We start from the raw sequence: 16,256 nt of genomic DNA on the forward strand, positions 1-16,256 counted from the left end.
GTATTTGAATTACTGTGCAGAGGTTTGGGGCAATACTTACAAATGTTCGCTATCATCAATCTTTATATTACAAAAAAGGGCCATAAGGATAATCCATAAAACTGGTTACAGAGATCATACAAATCCACTATTCTTAAAATCAAAAATTCTAAAATTCACAGATCTGGTTCATTTTCTCACAGCACAAATTATATATAAAGCAATAAATAACCTGCTTCCTGACAATATTCTAAAAATGTTTTCTAAAAGGGAACGGGGATACAATTTGAGGGGGGAATTAAATTTAAAACATCCTCGTATCCATACAACATTAAAAAGTTTTTGCGTCTCTGTGTGTGGAGTGAAGCTGTGGAACAGACTAAGTAAAGATATGAAGCAATGTCCAAGCATGGCGCAGTTTAAAAAGCGGTTTAAGGATATGGTTTTTACAGGGTACAGGGAAAAGGTAGAGATTTGATAGGGTGTTCTTGTCTAATATTTTCATGTGTGTGCGCATGCACGGGTTTGTTGGTATGGGTATATATGTATGTGTATATGTATGTATGTATATATATATATGTAATTGTAGGTTGTGTATCCTTCAGGTGTTAATGGGGTTATTGAAAATGTGTATATGTGCGTATGTGTGTATATACGTAGGTATGGATAGATAGAAACATATATGTGTATATATTAAAAAAAAAAAAAAAAAAATTACACATAACATATAATGTAATTACAAGGAGGTATTTCTGTAGTCTATTGATACTAGATAGTGGAAAAGGGGTGGGATTAAATAAGCTTATGCTTCTTCCTGCTCCTTTTTGAACATGGACGTTATTTGGAGTTGTGGTTGCTCGTTTTCCTTTTGTTTGCTTTGTTCATTTGTCTCTTTTAATTCTATTTTTTTTTTTTTATACTTTTTCAACATGTTCAAAATAAAGATTCAATCAATCAATCAATCAATCAATCAATTCGTGCATGTAAATGGAGAGTCCTCTTCACACACTGAGGTTAATTATGGAGTTCCACAGGGTTCAGTGCTAGGACCAATTCTGTTTACATTATACATGCTTCCCTTAGGCAGTATCATTAGAAGACATAGCATACATTTTCACTGCTATGCAGATGACACCCAGCTCTATCTGTCCATGAAGCCAGATAACACACACCAATTAGTTAAACTGCAGGAATGTCTTAAAGACATAAAGACCTGGATGGCCGCTAACTTTCTGCTTCTTAATTCAGATAAAACTGAGGTTATTGTACTCGGCCCTGAAAATCTTAGAAATATGGTATCTAATCAGATTCTTACTCTGGATGGCATTACCTTGGCCTCCAGTAACGCGGTGAGGAACCTTGGAGTCATTTTTGACCAGGACATGTCCTTCAACGCACATATTAAACAAATATGTAAGACTGCTTTCTTCCATTTGCACAACATCTCTAAAATTAGAAATATCCTGTCTCAGAGTGACGCTGAAAAACTAGTTCATGCATTTATTACTTCCAGGCTGGACTACTGTAATTCATTATTATCAGGATGTCCAAAAAACTCACTGAAAAGCCTTCAGCTAATCCAAAATGCTGCAGCAAGAGTCCTGACAGGGACTAGAAAGAGAGAGCATATTTCTCCTGTTTTGGCTTCCCTTCATTGGCTTCCTGTTAAATCCAGAATTGAATTCAAAATCCTGCTCCTCACATACAAGGTCTTAAATAATCAGGCCCCATCTTATCTTAATGACCTTGTAGTACCATATCACCCTATTAGAGCGCTCCGCTCTCGCTCTGCAGGCCTACTTGTTGTTCCTAGAGTATTTAAAAGTAGAATGGGAGGGAGAGCCTTCAGTTTTCAGGCCCCTCTTCTGTGGAACCAGCTTCCAGTTTGGATTCGGGAGACAGACACTATCTCTACTTTTAAGATTAGGCTTAAAACTTTCCTTTTTTCTAAAGCATATAGTTAGGGCTGGACCAGGTGACCCTGAATCCTCCCTTAGTTATGCTGCAATAGATGTAGGCTGCCGGGGGATTCCCATGATGCATTGAGTTTTTCCTTTCCAGTCACCTTTCTCACTCACTATGTATTAATAGACCTCTCTGCATTGAATCATATCTGTTATTAACCTCTGTCTCTCTTCCACAGCATGTCTTTATCCTGTCTTCCTTCTCTCACCCCAACCGGTCGCAGCAGATGGCCGCCCCTCCCTGAGCCTGGTTCTGCCGGAGGTTTCTTCCTGTTAAAAGGGAGTTTTTCCTTCCCACTGTCGCCAAAGTGCTTGCTCATAGGGGGTCATATGATTGTTGGGTTTTTCTCTGTATCTATGAAGCGCCTTGAGGCGACTTTTGTTGTGATTTGGCGCTATATAAATAAAATTGAATTGAATTTTCATGGTTTAGGGTAGGGATGCACCGATACCGATACCGGTATCGGGTATCGGCCTCGATACCACATTTTCTAAAGTACTCGTTAAAAGTCCCCCAATACCACGGTCTGAGAGCTGTCTATGTTTGAGCGGCATGTAAGGGGTTAATCACAGGCGCCGAGTGCCCGCCCCCAGGCCCCGAGTGCCCGCCCCCAGGCCCCGGCTGCAGCTCAGAGCGGGGAGAAAGCGAGGCGAGACATATCAGCTGTGTGGAACTATTTCAAAGTGAACGAAGACGCGAAAACAAAGGCGGACTGCAAATTGTGCTCAGCGAAATTGTCCAGAGGAGGCTCTAAAGGTAGCGCATTTAACACAAGCAATTTAATCAAGCACCTAAAATCCCAACACAACAACGAGTACAAAGAGTTTACCCACGCTTATTAGCACAGAGGAGCATAGCTGATGCTATAGCAGTGGGACGGAAAATAGTTGGGCATTTTAAACATTCCGCCTTAGCCTACTCCCGCCTCGAGGACATTCAGGCTCAACCAGCCAATAAAGAGACTGCAGCAGGACGTACAGACGCGCTGGAACAGCACGTATTACATGCTCCAGTCCCTCATTGAGCAAAAGCGAGTGCACGAACTCCCTGACTATCTCACCGCTCACCAATGGGCTCTTATGGAGACGACTGTTGCCATCCTCGCCCCCTTTGAGGAACTTTTCATTTTAAATAAATGTTCTTAATTCCAAACTAGTCCCTTGTTTGTTTGTTTTTTGTTAAATTATAGGACTAAAGCTGTTACCTGCAAATTTAAATCATGTTTTTATTAAGTACTCGGTATCTGTATCGGCGAGTACTGAAATGCAAGTACTTGTACTCATTTCCAAAAAAGTGGTATCGGTGCATCCCTAGTTTAGGGTGTCTGGAATCCGCCCTTGAAGGGGGGGCTCTGTCACGATCCTGGTAGTGGCAATTTTACGATGTTGTTTCATGTTTATTTTTTGTTGTTTTCTTTTCATGGGGAGAACAACAAAAAAATAAAATAAAAATTATTTTGAAGGTCCATGTCCTACGTCAGTGTAGTCAGCTTTTTCCCCATGAGTTTCCACTTCCCCTAATCACCCTTGTGTGTATTTAGCCTGTGTGTTTCTGCTCATTCTTTGTCAGGTTGTCTGTTGTTCACGTCATGTTTCCATGTTTCATGTATTGTTCCATCCAGGCCAAGTTTCATGTTGAGGGTTTTTTCATGTTTGTTTTTAGTTCACCCAGTTTACGTTAATGTTAGTTTTGCTTCAGTTTTCTTTGCCCTTTGTTTGTACCTTTTTTGCCTGCCCCATTAAACGGCTCGCTTTTTGTTAATATTTAAGTTTTGTTCCCTGTTCCTTGGAGTCTGCGTTATGGGTCCTTTTCGTCAATCCATACCGTCTCCCTCTGCCAGACTGTGACAATGCCATCCAGTGGTCATTTCTAAAGTGACTATTTATGTATCTCAGATCATCTAACCATAGTTTTATTTTTACAAACATGCAAATAAAGGTAATTCACATTACCGCAACATCGAAGGACATTCCTGGTTTGAAATATCTGGACGTTTTCTTGAAGTGGATGGTGTAAGGTGATGTAACAATCTGAATACCTGTCAGCTCTGCCTCTGCCATTTCACTTCCTGTACAAACAATTACATTAAATATATGAATTAAAAAGGATTATTAGCACTTTAAAACACAATAAAAACAGACAAGCAAAGATTTCAGGGAAACGGTAATATAGAAAGTTAAATGTACATGTTTTTGGTGCAGTATTTCAAAAGCAACTCAGATGCATTTTAAGTTGTTGGCTCTCAGTATATTAATAGCACAACATAAATACAATATAAGGACTACATTTAATATTGCGCCATGAATGCTATGATCCCAATTAATCCCAATAAAATGGAAGCGAAATTTCACACACAGGACAAGTCTCCGTCTGTCCTCTGTTGTGTTTTCCACATGGTTGTCTCTCTCCCTGTTCTGTGTTTTTCTATGTGTGTGTGTGTGTGTGTGTGTGTGTGTGTGTGAGAGAGAGAGTGGAGAACTGAGAACTGATTGTACAGGCATTATTAAATATTTACCAAAACCGTGTTTAAATTTATAAAGATAATAATATCAAGAGTTAATTTGGCTGAACAGGGGACTTTAATAATCTAACAATGTAATTACTTAATATAATTAATAATTAGTAACTTTTTAAAATTTACATGTAGGATTTGTTTTACAATACACAGATCAAAAATGTTAAGGGAACATAAGACAAGGCCAGTTAAACTTCAGGCATATAAGTCTATCAAGTTAGAAAGCATAAATCATTGTATATGAATCTTATCTTTTTTGATCCAAATGAAAGCAACAACAGGAACACTGAAAAGGCAACAAGAAGACACTGCCCAAAAGACAATATCAGACTATAGACATATAGACACAGACACAGATGGTTGCTTTTTGCTAGTGTGCTTGTCACTACTGGCATTAGACTGTTACTGAAATGTATTCAGGTTGCACAGGAAGTTAGGTAAGGTTTGCGGTGTCTCCCAACATAGTCTTAATATTACAGAGGATATATCAAGAAATGAGGTGGAAAAGAAGACACAACGAGAGCTGGACAGGACTAGGAAGGGCATTAACTGAACAGCCGGGCTGATATCTGCTCCTCTGTGCAGAGAGAAACACTGCCAGAGCCCTTCAAAAAGACCTTGAGATGGCTCACATACATTATTCTGAGATAATTGCCAGAGAACACCAGAACTCCAAACACAGTTACATAGTTATATAGTTTACTGTGTAGCTTTTTGCACAGAGAATGACTGCTCACGGGATATTTCCTATTTTTTGGTTATGTGTGAAAATATCAGCAGTTTATGCAATCCTCAGACCAGTTTGTCAATCAAAACATCCATCTCTCTCATTCTGATGCTTGGTTTGAATTTCAGAAGGTCATCTTGATCATGTCTATAGACCAATATTGAGTAACTGGCATGTTGTTGGCTGATTGGGGATTGACATTAACAAGCAGTCAAACAGTTGTACCCAACAAGGTGGCTGGTGGGTGTATTTCATCTTATTGAGAGTATTTCAGTAACACAGCTATTTACACACCCATTAATGCTTGTGTTAGCTATAGGTGTACTACTATAATTAACATTCACCTTTGATATTTTTAATTACACTCACATGCTCTCTTTTACCATTTCTTACCGCTGTCTGTCAGCACATTGACAGCTGCAAATATGGAGCTCCCCACCAGGCTGGAGATGTTTTCAAAGGTCTGTTTGATGTGCTCTTTCTTCAGCGTGACTGTTCCTACACCATTCTCAATCTACAACACATAACACACATAATGTTAGTGCTTTATTTCATCTGGATGAAAATATTGCAGCTTAGACCCAAACAGAAAACATTTGTTCCATTCTTTGCATGTGTTTTAATACATGTGCGTAAAAGAAAAATGTGTGCGACAGAAAGACACAATAATAAAGATGAAGTGATGGCACACAACAGTGATGAACAAATGTGTGAGTATGTACCGACACTTTCTGAAGCGAGGCCTGAAAATTTGTCTTTTGGTCCTGATGCAAAACTCCAAATACCCCAAAAGCTGACCCATCCACCTCTTCACCAAACAGATAGCTAAAGCCACAAGAAAGTAATTAATAAGCTCACGAGGCCAACAAATGGGTATGATTAAAATAAAAACATAAAAAAAACATAAAAAAACAACAATCTAAAATCTAAAAAACATTTTACATACGTAGCTTTGATGTTGATGGTGAGCTCATCACTGTCCACATAGAAGAAAGGATTTTCACGCGTCAGCTTGACCTCGAAATTGGGCAGCACTGAAATGACATTTTACTGTATGGTGAAGATAAAGTAAAGAGGGTAAAAGTATTGTTGTACAGGTTATATCTAAAGTGGATTTAACCCCTGGGCCTGAAAAGTGAGTCCAGAAAATGGGGAGAAGCCTTAAACCTGCATTCTTTGTAGCAAGTAAGAAAAAAAAATCTGTTTTGTTTGTTTATGTTTCGGTGGGTATGGTATTATTTTCTTGTGCTTCTAATTTTGTTTGTTTGTTAGGTGAGTTAATTCCCTTTTCTGATCCATTCTGTCCTAGTTTCATTTATGTGTTTTGGTCCTTCAGCCTAGTCTCTGTATTTCTGTATTTTTTGTTCCACTGTTTAGTTGTGTCAAGTTGATGTTCTCTAATTTTAGTTAACCTCACTTGTGTTCCCACTGGTTTCCTCTCCCATCCTCATCTCCCATTGTCCTTTGTTGTGTCCTTCCTCATGTCTTCCAGCTCTGTTTCCACATTTTTAGTTTCTTTGCTCCCACTACTGCTACTGTGTTGGACTTTTTCATTCCGTTTAAAGTAAAGCATTAAAGGTAATTTTGAATTTGTTTCCTGCCTTTTTGGGTCCCAAATCCTGCTTGGCACACAGCGATTTCATGACAACGTAATCTTTACATTGCAAATGATGCTCCATATTAGTTAATAAGCAAGAGTGTGCTACTAATATGGTGACAGCCAAAAATGCTTAGAGACTTCAGAAACAGAGCTTCACAAGGCGGTGGCATGATACCTACATCCATCTTTTAAATGCAGTCTATGATGAAAATGCCCATGAGATAGCTCACCATAGTCCTTGACCTCAAATTCTGCAGAATAGCTCAACTGTGGTTTACTCTGGAAACTCGCCATCACTTTCCACAGTCCAGTGCTTTCAAAAGACAAACACATGTACATAGAGTCAGACTGACATGTGAAGGATGTCTTCCAGGACGATGGCATGTTTCAGTGGCTAATTCTGTTGCTGTTTTGGTTTTCTCAATTCCCTAAAGACTCATCCAATTTAAATGTGCAGAGCTGAATCCCCAATTTAATACACTCATAGTGCTTAAATATCCAGAATGATGTGTGTGTAGTTTGGCATATTTTTGTTTTTAACTGAGACATGGTGATGCTTTTAGATGAGTAACATAAATGCTAACATGCATATGTTGAAATGCTGATGTTTATGAATAATTGTAAGTGTGTTTGCCAGGTTTTGTGTGTTAAGCAGAATCCACTTTTACTGTATTTGCTGAAAGTTTCCTTTGTTTATCTTTTAATGTCTACTTTAATGTCTGCTTTAGTGACATCACAACAAGCTTGGATAAAATCCTATGCACACCCTTTTCAGCAAAATAGGGAACATCTTACTGCCAGACACGAACACCTTTTTGTGATGAAAACGCAAGACAAAAATGTTTTAAGGGGCATTAAATGCATGGCATACTGCCAATAAAATTACCCTGTGATGTTTAGTTAATTCTTTATAAAATCATTCACATATAATGTGAAACTACTTTCTAACTGCTCTGTCCACTTCTTTGATGCAGAATACCCCTTTCTCACATCAAGTATCTAGGAAATGTAAATGGATCACCTGCCTGCAAAACCGCGCACGTTCTCAATAATAAATTCCATTGTAATAAACACAGAGACGATGGTACAGGTGCTTAACATGTGCAACTTGCAAATATTAGCATTCTAATAAGTACTAAATATAAGCATGTTAAAACTCTACTTATCACTGTGTCTCAGTTATTCCATATATGTAAAAGTAACATACAAGAAACCCAACCCCCCCCCACCCCCCCCCCCACCCCTCCAAAAAAACAAAAACAAAACAACAAAGCATGGAATTAAAAAATATATACCTGACAATTTCATTAAGTTGAAAATGTCCAGAGTGGATTCCTGATTTCACAGAAACTGTATCGAGTGGGAAAATGATGCCTTCAGGGTTCTAAAAAAGAAAACAAAATAAAAACCAAAAAAAAAAAAAAGTTTTATACTTTGATTTACAAAAAAAAAAAATCTAGCTCCTTCATCTCTTCTGTCATACTGTTGTTGTATTATTTATTCTATACACTTAATGTTTTCATGGCATATTAAGTTATATTATTAAGAGTCTATTAAGACTCCATAAGCTCAAGCCTTTATCAATCTCAGTCATACTGCCTTCATACTACCTAAATATGAAAAGCAACAGAACATGTAATATGACAATGAATTCTTCAACCAAATGACCTCAAAATTCAATCAAATAACACATTTTAATACCCATCCCAAATTAATCCATTCAGTCAAATTCTAGTCTGTCTGCTAGTTAGTTTATTGCTTGGTGCAGACTGATGGTAGTGGTTTATCCTCTATAAAACAATGACAACTTGCCTTCATCTAAAAAGAAAGTTCTACAATATCACATTCATTATGAAATAAAAGAATAAAACAAAAGCAATACCACAAACTGAATGGCAACAGAGGTATCACTTATGGTGGAATTGTCCCGCTCCACTGGTTCCATGTTAGGGGTCAGTGCAAATAACCTGTAATGAACTGAGAGAAAGGTTATTCATGTTATTCTACATTTAGCTCTGTGACTGTTTGGCTTTTTCAGCTGCTTGTAACAATAGTGTATGTAACGTGTTACAAAGTAACAAAGAATTGTATGTTTACGTCCTCATCAGGATAGAGCTTTGTGTCAGTGTGTGCCTATGTGACAATGCATCTATAACCATGTTATGTAGTATTGTAAAGTGAAGTAAAAATTAAAGGTGGGCAAATCATTTTAAATATCAATTGAATATCACTGGTATTGGCATTGGATTGATACTAGCATGATAGGATCAACACTTTGTTTCTATCTTCTAAGTTCTATATGTAGCTCACTGAATCTTGTTAGATTAAATATTTTTTGAAAATGAAAAAATATGCCTCAAATATGTGTGTTCTGACTCTTCAATGTCTTTTATTTATAGCCTATAGAACATTTCAGCACCTGAAGTTGACCTAAAAAGTCCTTTAGAGACAAGTGCAGTTACAATAGAGGTCTCCAAAAAAACATGACAAGTTGAAGTGTGTGTGTGTGTGTGTGTGTGTGTGTGTGTGTGTGTGTGTGTGTGTGTGTGTGTGTGTGTTAAGAATTTGTAAACTGACAATGATTCATCTCATGCAAAATGACACACTGCCCTTCCCTACATAAATTGCCTTTATATTAAAAGTATTGGTTATCAGTATTGGCAATACAGGCCCTGTATTTATTTTATCAGACTCTGCAGTATTACACAGCACTAGTAACAAGTAGAGCAAGTAATTTGATATTGCAATAAAGTAAAAAAAATGCTTTTAGAAATCCCCAACACTACAAAGGGGGTTGATTGTACACATTGTAGTTTGCTGTGGGAGCCAAAGGGAGGCGCCAGATTTTCAGGTTTAGTTGTAACTCTAAGTAAAACATAAAGGTGAGCTCTTTCATTCCGCATTTAAACAGAGTAATGCTGTGCTTCCAAGGGTATCAGTAACCCTGCATTTAACTTCACTTCCAGCGGAACATCTTTTTTTCACCACTAGAACTATAAGTCAAAGCAACAGCGCAGCATTGGCAGGAACAACAGCTATATCAACATAACATATACATATATTTTAAAACACAATTTCCTTAAACTCAAAATGAAAAACAAAGCTTCAGAGACATGATATGAGGTTTTTTTCCTACACTAGAATGATTGTATGATGCTCTTTGGTCTGATTTTAAACTTTGCTGTAGGTTTTGTGTTAATACTTAAGAATGAAAGAAAGACTTTGTTTATGTCCTCATTAGGATAGAGATTTGTGTTGTTGTGTGCCTCATATGTGACAACGCATGTTGGGCCATGTTATGTAGCATTGTAATATGCCACATTTCCCAACATGCCACAGTGTTTTTCAGCACAGTTACATTAAAACCATCGGTATCTGTAGACTTCCGCTATTTTCAACAGACCTTCATTTATCTATTGAGCTCTACTTAGACCTCTTTATATACTTTTCTTGTTTCTGTATCCAGGATACAAGCATGCAGAGCAGGATTTAAGATTTCCTTTTTTAAGGTATAAAGGAGAAGCTGAACAATGACCTCTTTCTTTTATCATAAATTACTGTTTGAACAAAACAATAACAAGACAATCCAACATAAAGAGCTAAGACTAAACAACTTTCTTTCTATTATGAAATTCCTCTTTAAATTCAGAATGTCTAAAAATACAGAAGCATTTTATCATTGTGTATTGAACTTACCTTTGCTGTTGGGTGTGTAGAGAGTCTTGTCCGTCTGGATGAAGATGTATCCAGAGTGGAAGGACACTAGGACAATTTTCTCCAGTTTCACATCAGGGAACTGAGCTTGCAGGTAAACATACTGCTTCCTTTGTGGATCCCTACTGAAGCCTTGATTGGGGATCTTGGACCAGTGTGAAGAAACAGTACAATGCAGGGTACATGAGATAATTAAGTTAAGGTGGTAGTGCAGTGCCACTTCAGAAACTATTCGGACACTTCTACTTTTTGCACACTTTACAGTTTTGCAAATGTAATTTTTCAATGAAAAATTAAAAGTTTCCCAACAATGTATAAACTTATAATAAAAATATTAAAAAGTGTTTTTCTATTTATTCTCTTTCCTAATTTGTAACAATCTGATATGTCATTTTTGAAAGTATTCAGGCTCTTAAGTCTTTAAGTCTTTTGAAGCCTGGATAAGAAGATTTGTCTGTAAAGTGCTGTCTTCAGGCTCCTTCACAGATTGTATGTGCTTTAAATGGAGGCTTTAGCTGGACCACTCATTAACAGTCAGTATTTTTTTGGCTGTATGGTTATCATCAGACCAATTTCAGTTGGCATGTACTTTTAATAAGGTTTTCTTCAAGTATCTGCATTTGGCAGTGTTTATCCTTCCTTTACTATTTCAGATCTCCACCAAAACAAATTGCAAATACCATCATGCTTCACTGTCTGGACTGTATTGGCCACATGATAATCATTGCCGGGTGTAAATGGATCATAGCTCTTGATGTTTTGCTCAAATAGTTCTGTTTTTGAGTCATTACATCTTTGTTCGTGTGTGCTGTGACCTGAAAATGTATCTGGAAAACTTGGATTTTCTTCTCTAAAAGTTGCTTCCTGAAAACTGAAAGGGTTTTCCATTGGGCACATTCTCCCATTTTTGCAGAGGAATTTCTAAACCTCTTTGTGTGATCACTGGGTCCATGTTTACCTCCCTGACCAACTTTCCTTTCTAATCTGTCTGGCTAAAACACTATAAAAAGTATGTGTAGTTTTATACATGTTACTTTCAATTATAGAGCCAACTGCTCCTGGACAATGGAAGATTTGCTAATGGTTATATAAACTTGCTTTAATCTTTTCTTCACCACTGGCTTTGTTTTTTTAATACAATTTTTAACATTTCTAAAAACATTTTTTTTGTTTTATCAATGATTATTGAATGTAGACTAATATGAAAAAGTCAGTTTGATTAATTCAAAACAAATTTATAACAAATCTTACAACACAAGAAACATTTAAAAAAACGTAAGGTGTCTAACTTAATGGTGTACATATGCTAACCTTTAACTTAAACTCTTGTTCTGTATCACTTTGCTTATTATTATGCAAAAACTGAGGGCTGACAAATCCAAACAAGACTTACCTACCAACGAAACCAGTTAACAGTAACATAGATTTTCATATTTCTGCATTACCTTAATTTGTCCAAAGGCCTGAAATTTATTTGCACTGTTGAGGTTCACAGATGTTGATATCAGCGTTTTGGATTTGGTCGGATAGCTCATTACACTAATTTCAACCATTAAATCGCTTTCATCAGTGCAGTCTTGACACTCCACAAAGATGTTTTGTGCTGTTCCTACCCCCAACAAGTTGGGGGCAGACATCACCTTCCTATGGAGCAGTGGTGAGACAGAGAGGAAAAAATTAAACATTGCTTCTAAGAACAGGCAAACACACTGTTGTTTACCACTGACAAATACAAAGATTTACTTTTATTTGTTTTTTCCCAAAAGCTGACGGGAAGTTCTGGTTTAAACAATATGTTTGACTCTCTTCTGCTTCGAACTGGACTTTACACATAATAAGTGATCCATTGATTATCTTGACCAAGGTACTAAGTACTAAGTCAATATAATATTTCATCACTGTTGTTATTGTTTATTATGGTTGGGATGGGAAAAATAAAAAACATCTAAAAAGTAATAAAAAGTCTAGTTACTTGCAACAGAATGTTAATTTATACAACAGAAACTGCTAAAAGACTAATCATTATGGAAGTAACAGATGAAATGCAATTATTGAAAATCTTTGCTCGTATAGGTTCAATTGGAAAACCAGTAAATCAGTAAGAGTAGGGACAGAGTTCCCAGACAAAGACAGCTTTTATTTGAGCTTTAAAAATAGACTGGAACTGAAGCAGCATATTAAAATGAATTAAATAATACATTATTTCATCACTACCAAATTTAAATTTAATTTTCTCATCAAAGATTTAGTGTATGATATAACACTCTGACATGTCTGAGGGGTGCAGAGCCTACATTTGATATTGTGCTGTACATATAAACATTACAGAAAATATTTAATAGCACCAGTAATATAAAAAAAAAACAATAAATTCATGCTGTTATTTTACAGACAAACATTTTCAAATCACAAACTCTTGTAAACTTAGAGTTTGGATCTTGAGCTCTACTTACATGGGTGATCCATCAGTCAGAAAAATTAAGGACAAAAAGGCCAGTGAGGCTAATAGCCAAAGCCAAGTCCTGTATGTCCCCCTGCCTGATCTCATATCTGCCCTTACCATACAACTCTGGAGCATTTTTATCCACGTAATGCCCTCCTTCTGCACTTTGACTTTGACCCAGTGCAGTTTTGCCCAATTAATCTACTAGATCAGGTAAAAAATCATTGAAAATGTTAAAAGTATGCACATTTGCATACTAGAGCAGAGTTCTCTATGGTTTGATTTTAAAAAATCAGGACACACACTATCAGACTTAAACAGCAACCACCATCTTTTTTTCCAAAGCTAACACTGTTTGATAAGCTGCTGTATCTCCAGAAATTGGTGAACAGTATTTTTTTAAAAAGTAATATCTAATGCAGCATCATTCATATAAAAGATATGATTCTATTGCAACAGCAAGTATCATTTGTTCATGTTAAACTAAGAAAGGTAAAATTAAAATGCAAAATCTTTCTCAGCAATGGAAATAAAATCAAATGAGATAATGTGTAACTGGAATAACACTTTAAGATTGACACTTGGCCCAGAGGTTACTTGAAATTAGATTACTTGTGTGTGTGTGTGAGAATAATCTTCTAACAGGTGTACTTAAAATTACTTATGTAGTACTTAAAGTATAATCTGTATCTCCTTTCCTGTAAGATATCCATAATTTCCAAATAAAGTACCTTACATTTACTTGCAGAGTAATTAAATGTGGGGTACCTGCAGAAAGCTGATTCTGTTCTGGACCTAGACATTCCCAAAGTCTTGAGTTAGTGAATGGCTACGTCCAGATGAACAGAATCAACTTTCTGGGCTTTTCTTACCTGGATGATTGTAAATGAAGCGATATATTTCTATAGTCTATATAATGCATCATCAAATTGCTGTATTAAAACAACATAAAATGCTGTCTACATGATAAATGTTGTCATGTCATTTTTTTGTTTTTGTTTTTTAAATCTTCCTTCCTATGGGTTTTACCTATATTCAGTTAAACAATTTTTTCTAGGTGGTTTATACTGTAAGACAAAGAAAGGTAAAGAAAAGCTCAACAAATCAGATTATCCTTTATGAGAAAGCACTGGGGGATGCTGGAAAAGAAAAAAAGAAAAAGAAAAAAAACAACTTTTCTAACATGGAGAAACCTCTGGCAGAAACAGGACCTGGACACGAACGTCTCTCTACGAGACACACAAGGACACTGTACCACCATCACACTGAGAGATGCTCTGTTCATCCCATCCTACCCTCAGAGCATATTTTCAGTGAAGGCAGCTACAAACTATGGAGCACAGGTGATCTTCAAGAAGGGACAGAACGAACTAGTGAACAAAGATGGGACAGTCTTCCCCATCGAAGAATACAACAGACTCTACTATTTGAAAACGGTAAACATTGAAACATCACTCAATGACATAATGTCCTGTGATACTGTTAATCTGGCTTGTGATGTAAAAACATGGCACGAAATTTTAGGACATTGTAATGTTAGCGATGTGTTAAAACTACCTGATGTTGTAGATGGCATGAAAATCACAGGCAGGGGGATGCTAGATTGTAATGTGTGCACAGAAGGGAAATTCACTAACAACAGAAACAGACAAAGTGACCCAAAAGCGAGTGAACCATTACAGTTGGTACACACTGACCTAGCCGGCCCTATTGAACCAAGTGGCCAAAGTGGTCATAAATACACTATAGTATTTACCGATGATTTTTCAGGGGCAGTGTCAGTTTACTTCCTAAAACAGAAAAGTGACACGACAGAGGCCACAGCAAAGTTTCTAACTGACTGTGCACCATACGGCAGTGTTAAGTGCATTAGATCAGACAATGGCACAGAGTTCACAAGCAGTTCCTTTCAGTCTCTTTTAAGGGAAAAAGGCATAAAGCATGAAACATCTGCACCATATTCTCCTCATCAAAATGGCACAGCTGAGAGGCAATGGAGAACTCTCTTTGAAATGGGGAGGTGTCTCTTACTAGAAAAAGAGCTGCCAAAAGAATTATGGCCTTACGCCATTCAAAATGCAGCTCACACCCGCAACAGATGCTACAGTAACAGGACTAAAAGTACACCATATCAAATGTTAACAGGGAAAAGACCAGATCTCTCAAAACTGTGGATATTTGGATCAGACTGTTATGCATACACACATAACCACAAGAAACTTGATCCCAGATGTGAAAAAGGAATATTTGTGGGTTATAGTAAAAATAGCCCAGCATACCTGGTCTATAACCCTCGCACAGGAAAAGTGTCAAAACACAGGCTTGTGAGATTTATCAAGAAGAACACTGTTGAACAACAAACACAGACTGATGAATATGACTCAGAAATTCAGACTTATGAGTATGTAGTACCCTCAAAAGAAAGTACAGGACAACAAAATGAAAATGCAGCAGAAAACAGACCTCCTAGAGAAGAGGAAACCAACACAAATGAACCAAACCCTGACATAGAAAGAAATGAGGGTGATGAGCAAAACCAAACTGAGCGCTATCCTAACAGAGAAAGGAAACCTCCGAAATATCTAGAGGATTACACATCTAACTGCAAAGATTTAGCAAATGTAACCTCTGTAAGTGTTGATTATTGTTACAGAGCAACCTGTGGAATCCCCCAAACCTATAAAGAGGCGCTGATGTCACCAGAGGCACCAAGGTGGAAACAGGCAATGACAGAAGAAATCAACTCTCTGAAAGAGAATGACACATTCGAACTGACTACTTTACCTACTGGTAGAAATACCATTGGAGGAAAATGGGTCTACGCCCTCAAAGAAAATGAACAAGGACAAATATTCAAAGCCAGGTTTGTAGCAAAAGGTTACAACCAGACACAAGGAATAGATTACCAAGAGACATTTGCACCAACAGCAAACATGACATCTGTGCGAACCCTAATGCAAATAGCAGTCCAGAATGATCTTATTATCCACCAAATGGATGTTAAAACTGCATATTTGCATGCTCCCATTGAGGAAGAAATATACATGGAACAACCAGAAGGTTTTGAGCAAACAGAGTCAGGAGAAAACTTGGTGTACAAATTAAAGAAATCCCTTTACGGGTTAAAACAATCAGGTAGAAACTGGTACAAACTCTTGAATGACTACCTTGAACAAAATGACTTTGAAAGAAACCTTTCTGATCACTGTGTATACAGAAAGGACATTGGACACGAAACTCTACTGGTTATCATCTGGGTAGATGACTTGATCATTGCGGCTAGCAATACTAACTTGTTAAACACATTCAAAGA

At 37.1% G+C, this 16,256-nt stretch overlaps 1 protein-coding gene across 1 annotated transcript in view; it reads right to left on the reverse strand.

The window, feature by feature from the left end:
- The window catches only part of LOC147328247 (complement C3-like), a 31,530-nt gene extending 18,348 nt beyond the window's left edge, over positions 1 to 13,182 (reverse strand). Inside the window, exons 1-10 of the mRNA XM_086296475.1 lie at positions 12,954 to 13,182; positions 11,946 to 12,144; positions 10,483 to 10,645; positions 8,669 to 8,763; positions 8,082 to 8,170; positions 7,017 to 7,099; positions 6,133 to 6,220; positions 5,909 to 6,011; positions 5,580 to 5,700; positions 3,897 to 4,012 (exon numbers count right to left, since the gene is read on the reverse strand). Coding sequence (XP_086152601.1) covers positions 3,897 to 4,012; positions 5,580 to 5,700; positions 5,909 to 6,011; positions 6,133 to 6,220; positions 7,017 to 7,099; positions 8,082 to 8,170; positions 8,669 to 8,763; positions 10,483 to 10,645; positions 11,946 to 12,144; positions 12,954 to 13,078 — 1,182 coding nt within the window. The 5' untranslated portion in view covers positions 13,079 to 13,182. The remainder of the gene's footprint in view (positions 1 to 3,896; positions 4,013 to 5,579; positions 5,701 to 5,908; positions 6,012 to 6,132; positions 6,221 to 7,016; positions 7,100 to 8,081; positions 8,171 to 8,668; positions 8,764 to 10,482; positions 10,646 to 11,945; positions 12,145 to 12,953) is intronic.
- Between the last annotated feature and the right edge of the window lie 3,074 nt (positions 13,183 to 16,256).

The sequence above is a fragment of the Aulonocara sp. 'chitande type north' Nkhata Bay genome, linkage group LG6 (assembly GCF_057382095.1).
Source record: "Aulonocara sp. 'chitande type north' Nkhata Bay isolate Kocher_YH1m ecotype deep benthic linkage group LG6, A_spYH_male_GT1.1, whole genome shotgun sequence".
Classification (NCBI taxonomy): Eukaryota; Metazoa; Chordata; class Actinopteri; order Cichliformes; family Cichlidae; genus Aulonocara; species Aulonocara sp. 'chitande type north' Nkhata Bay.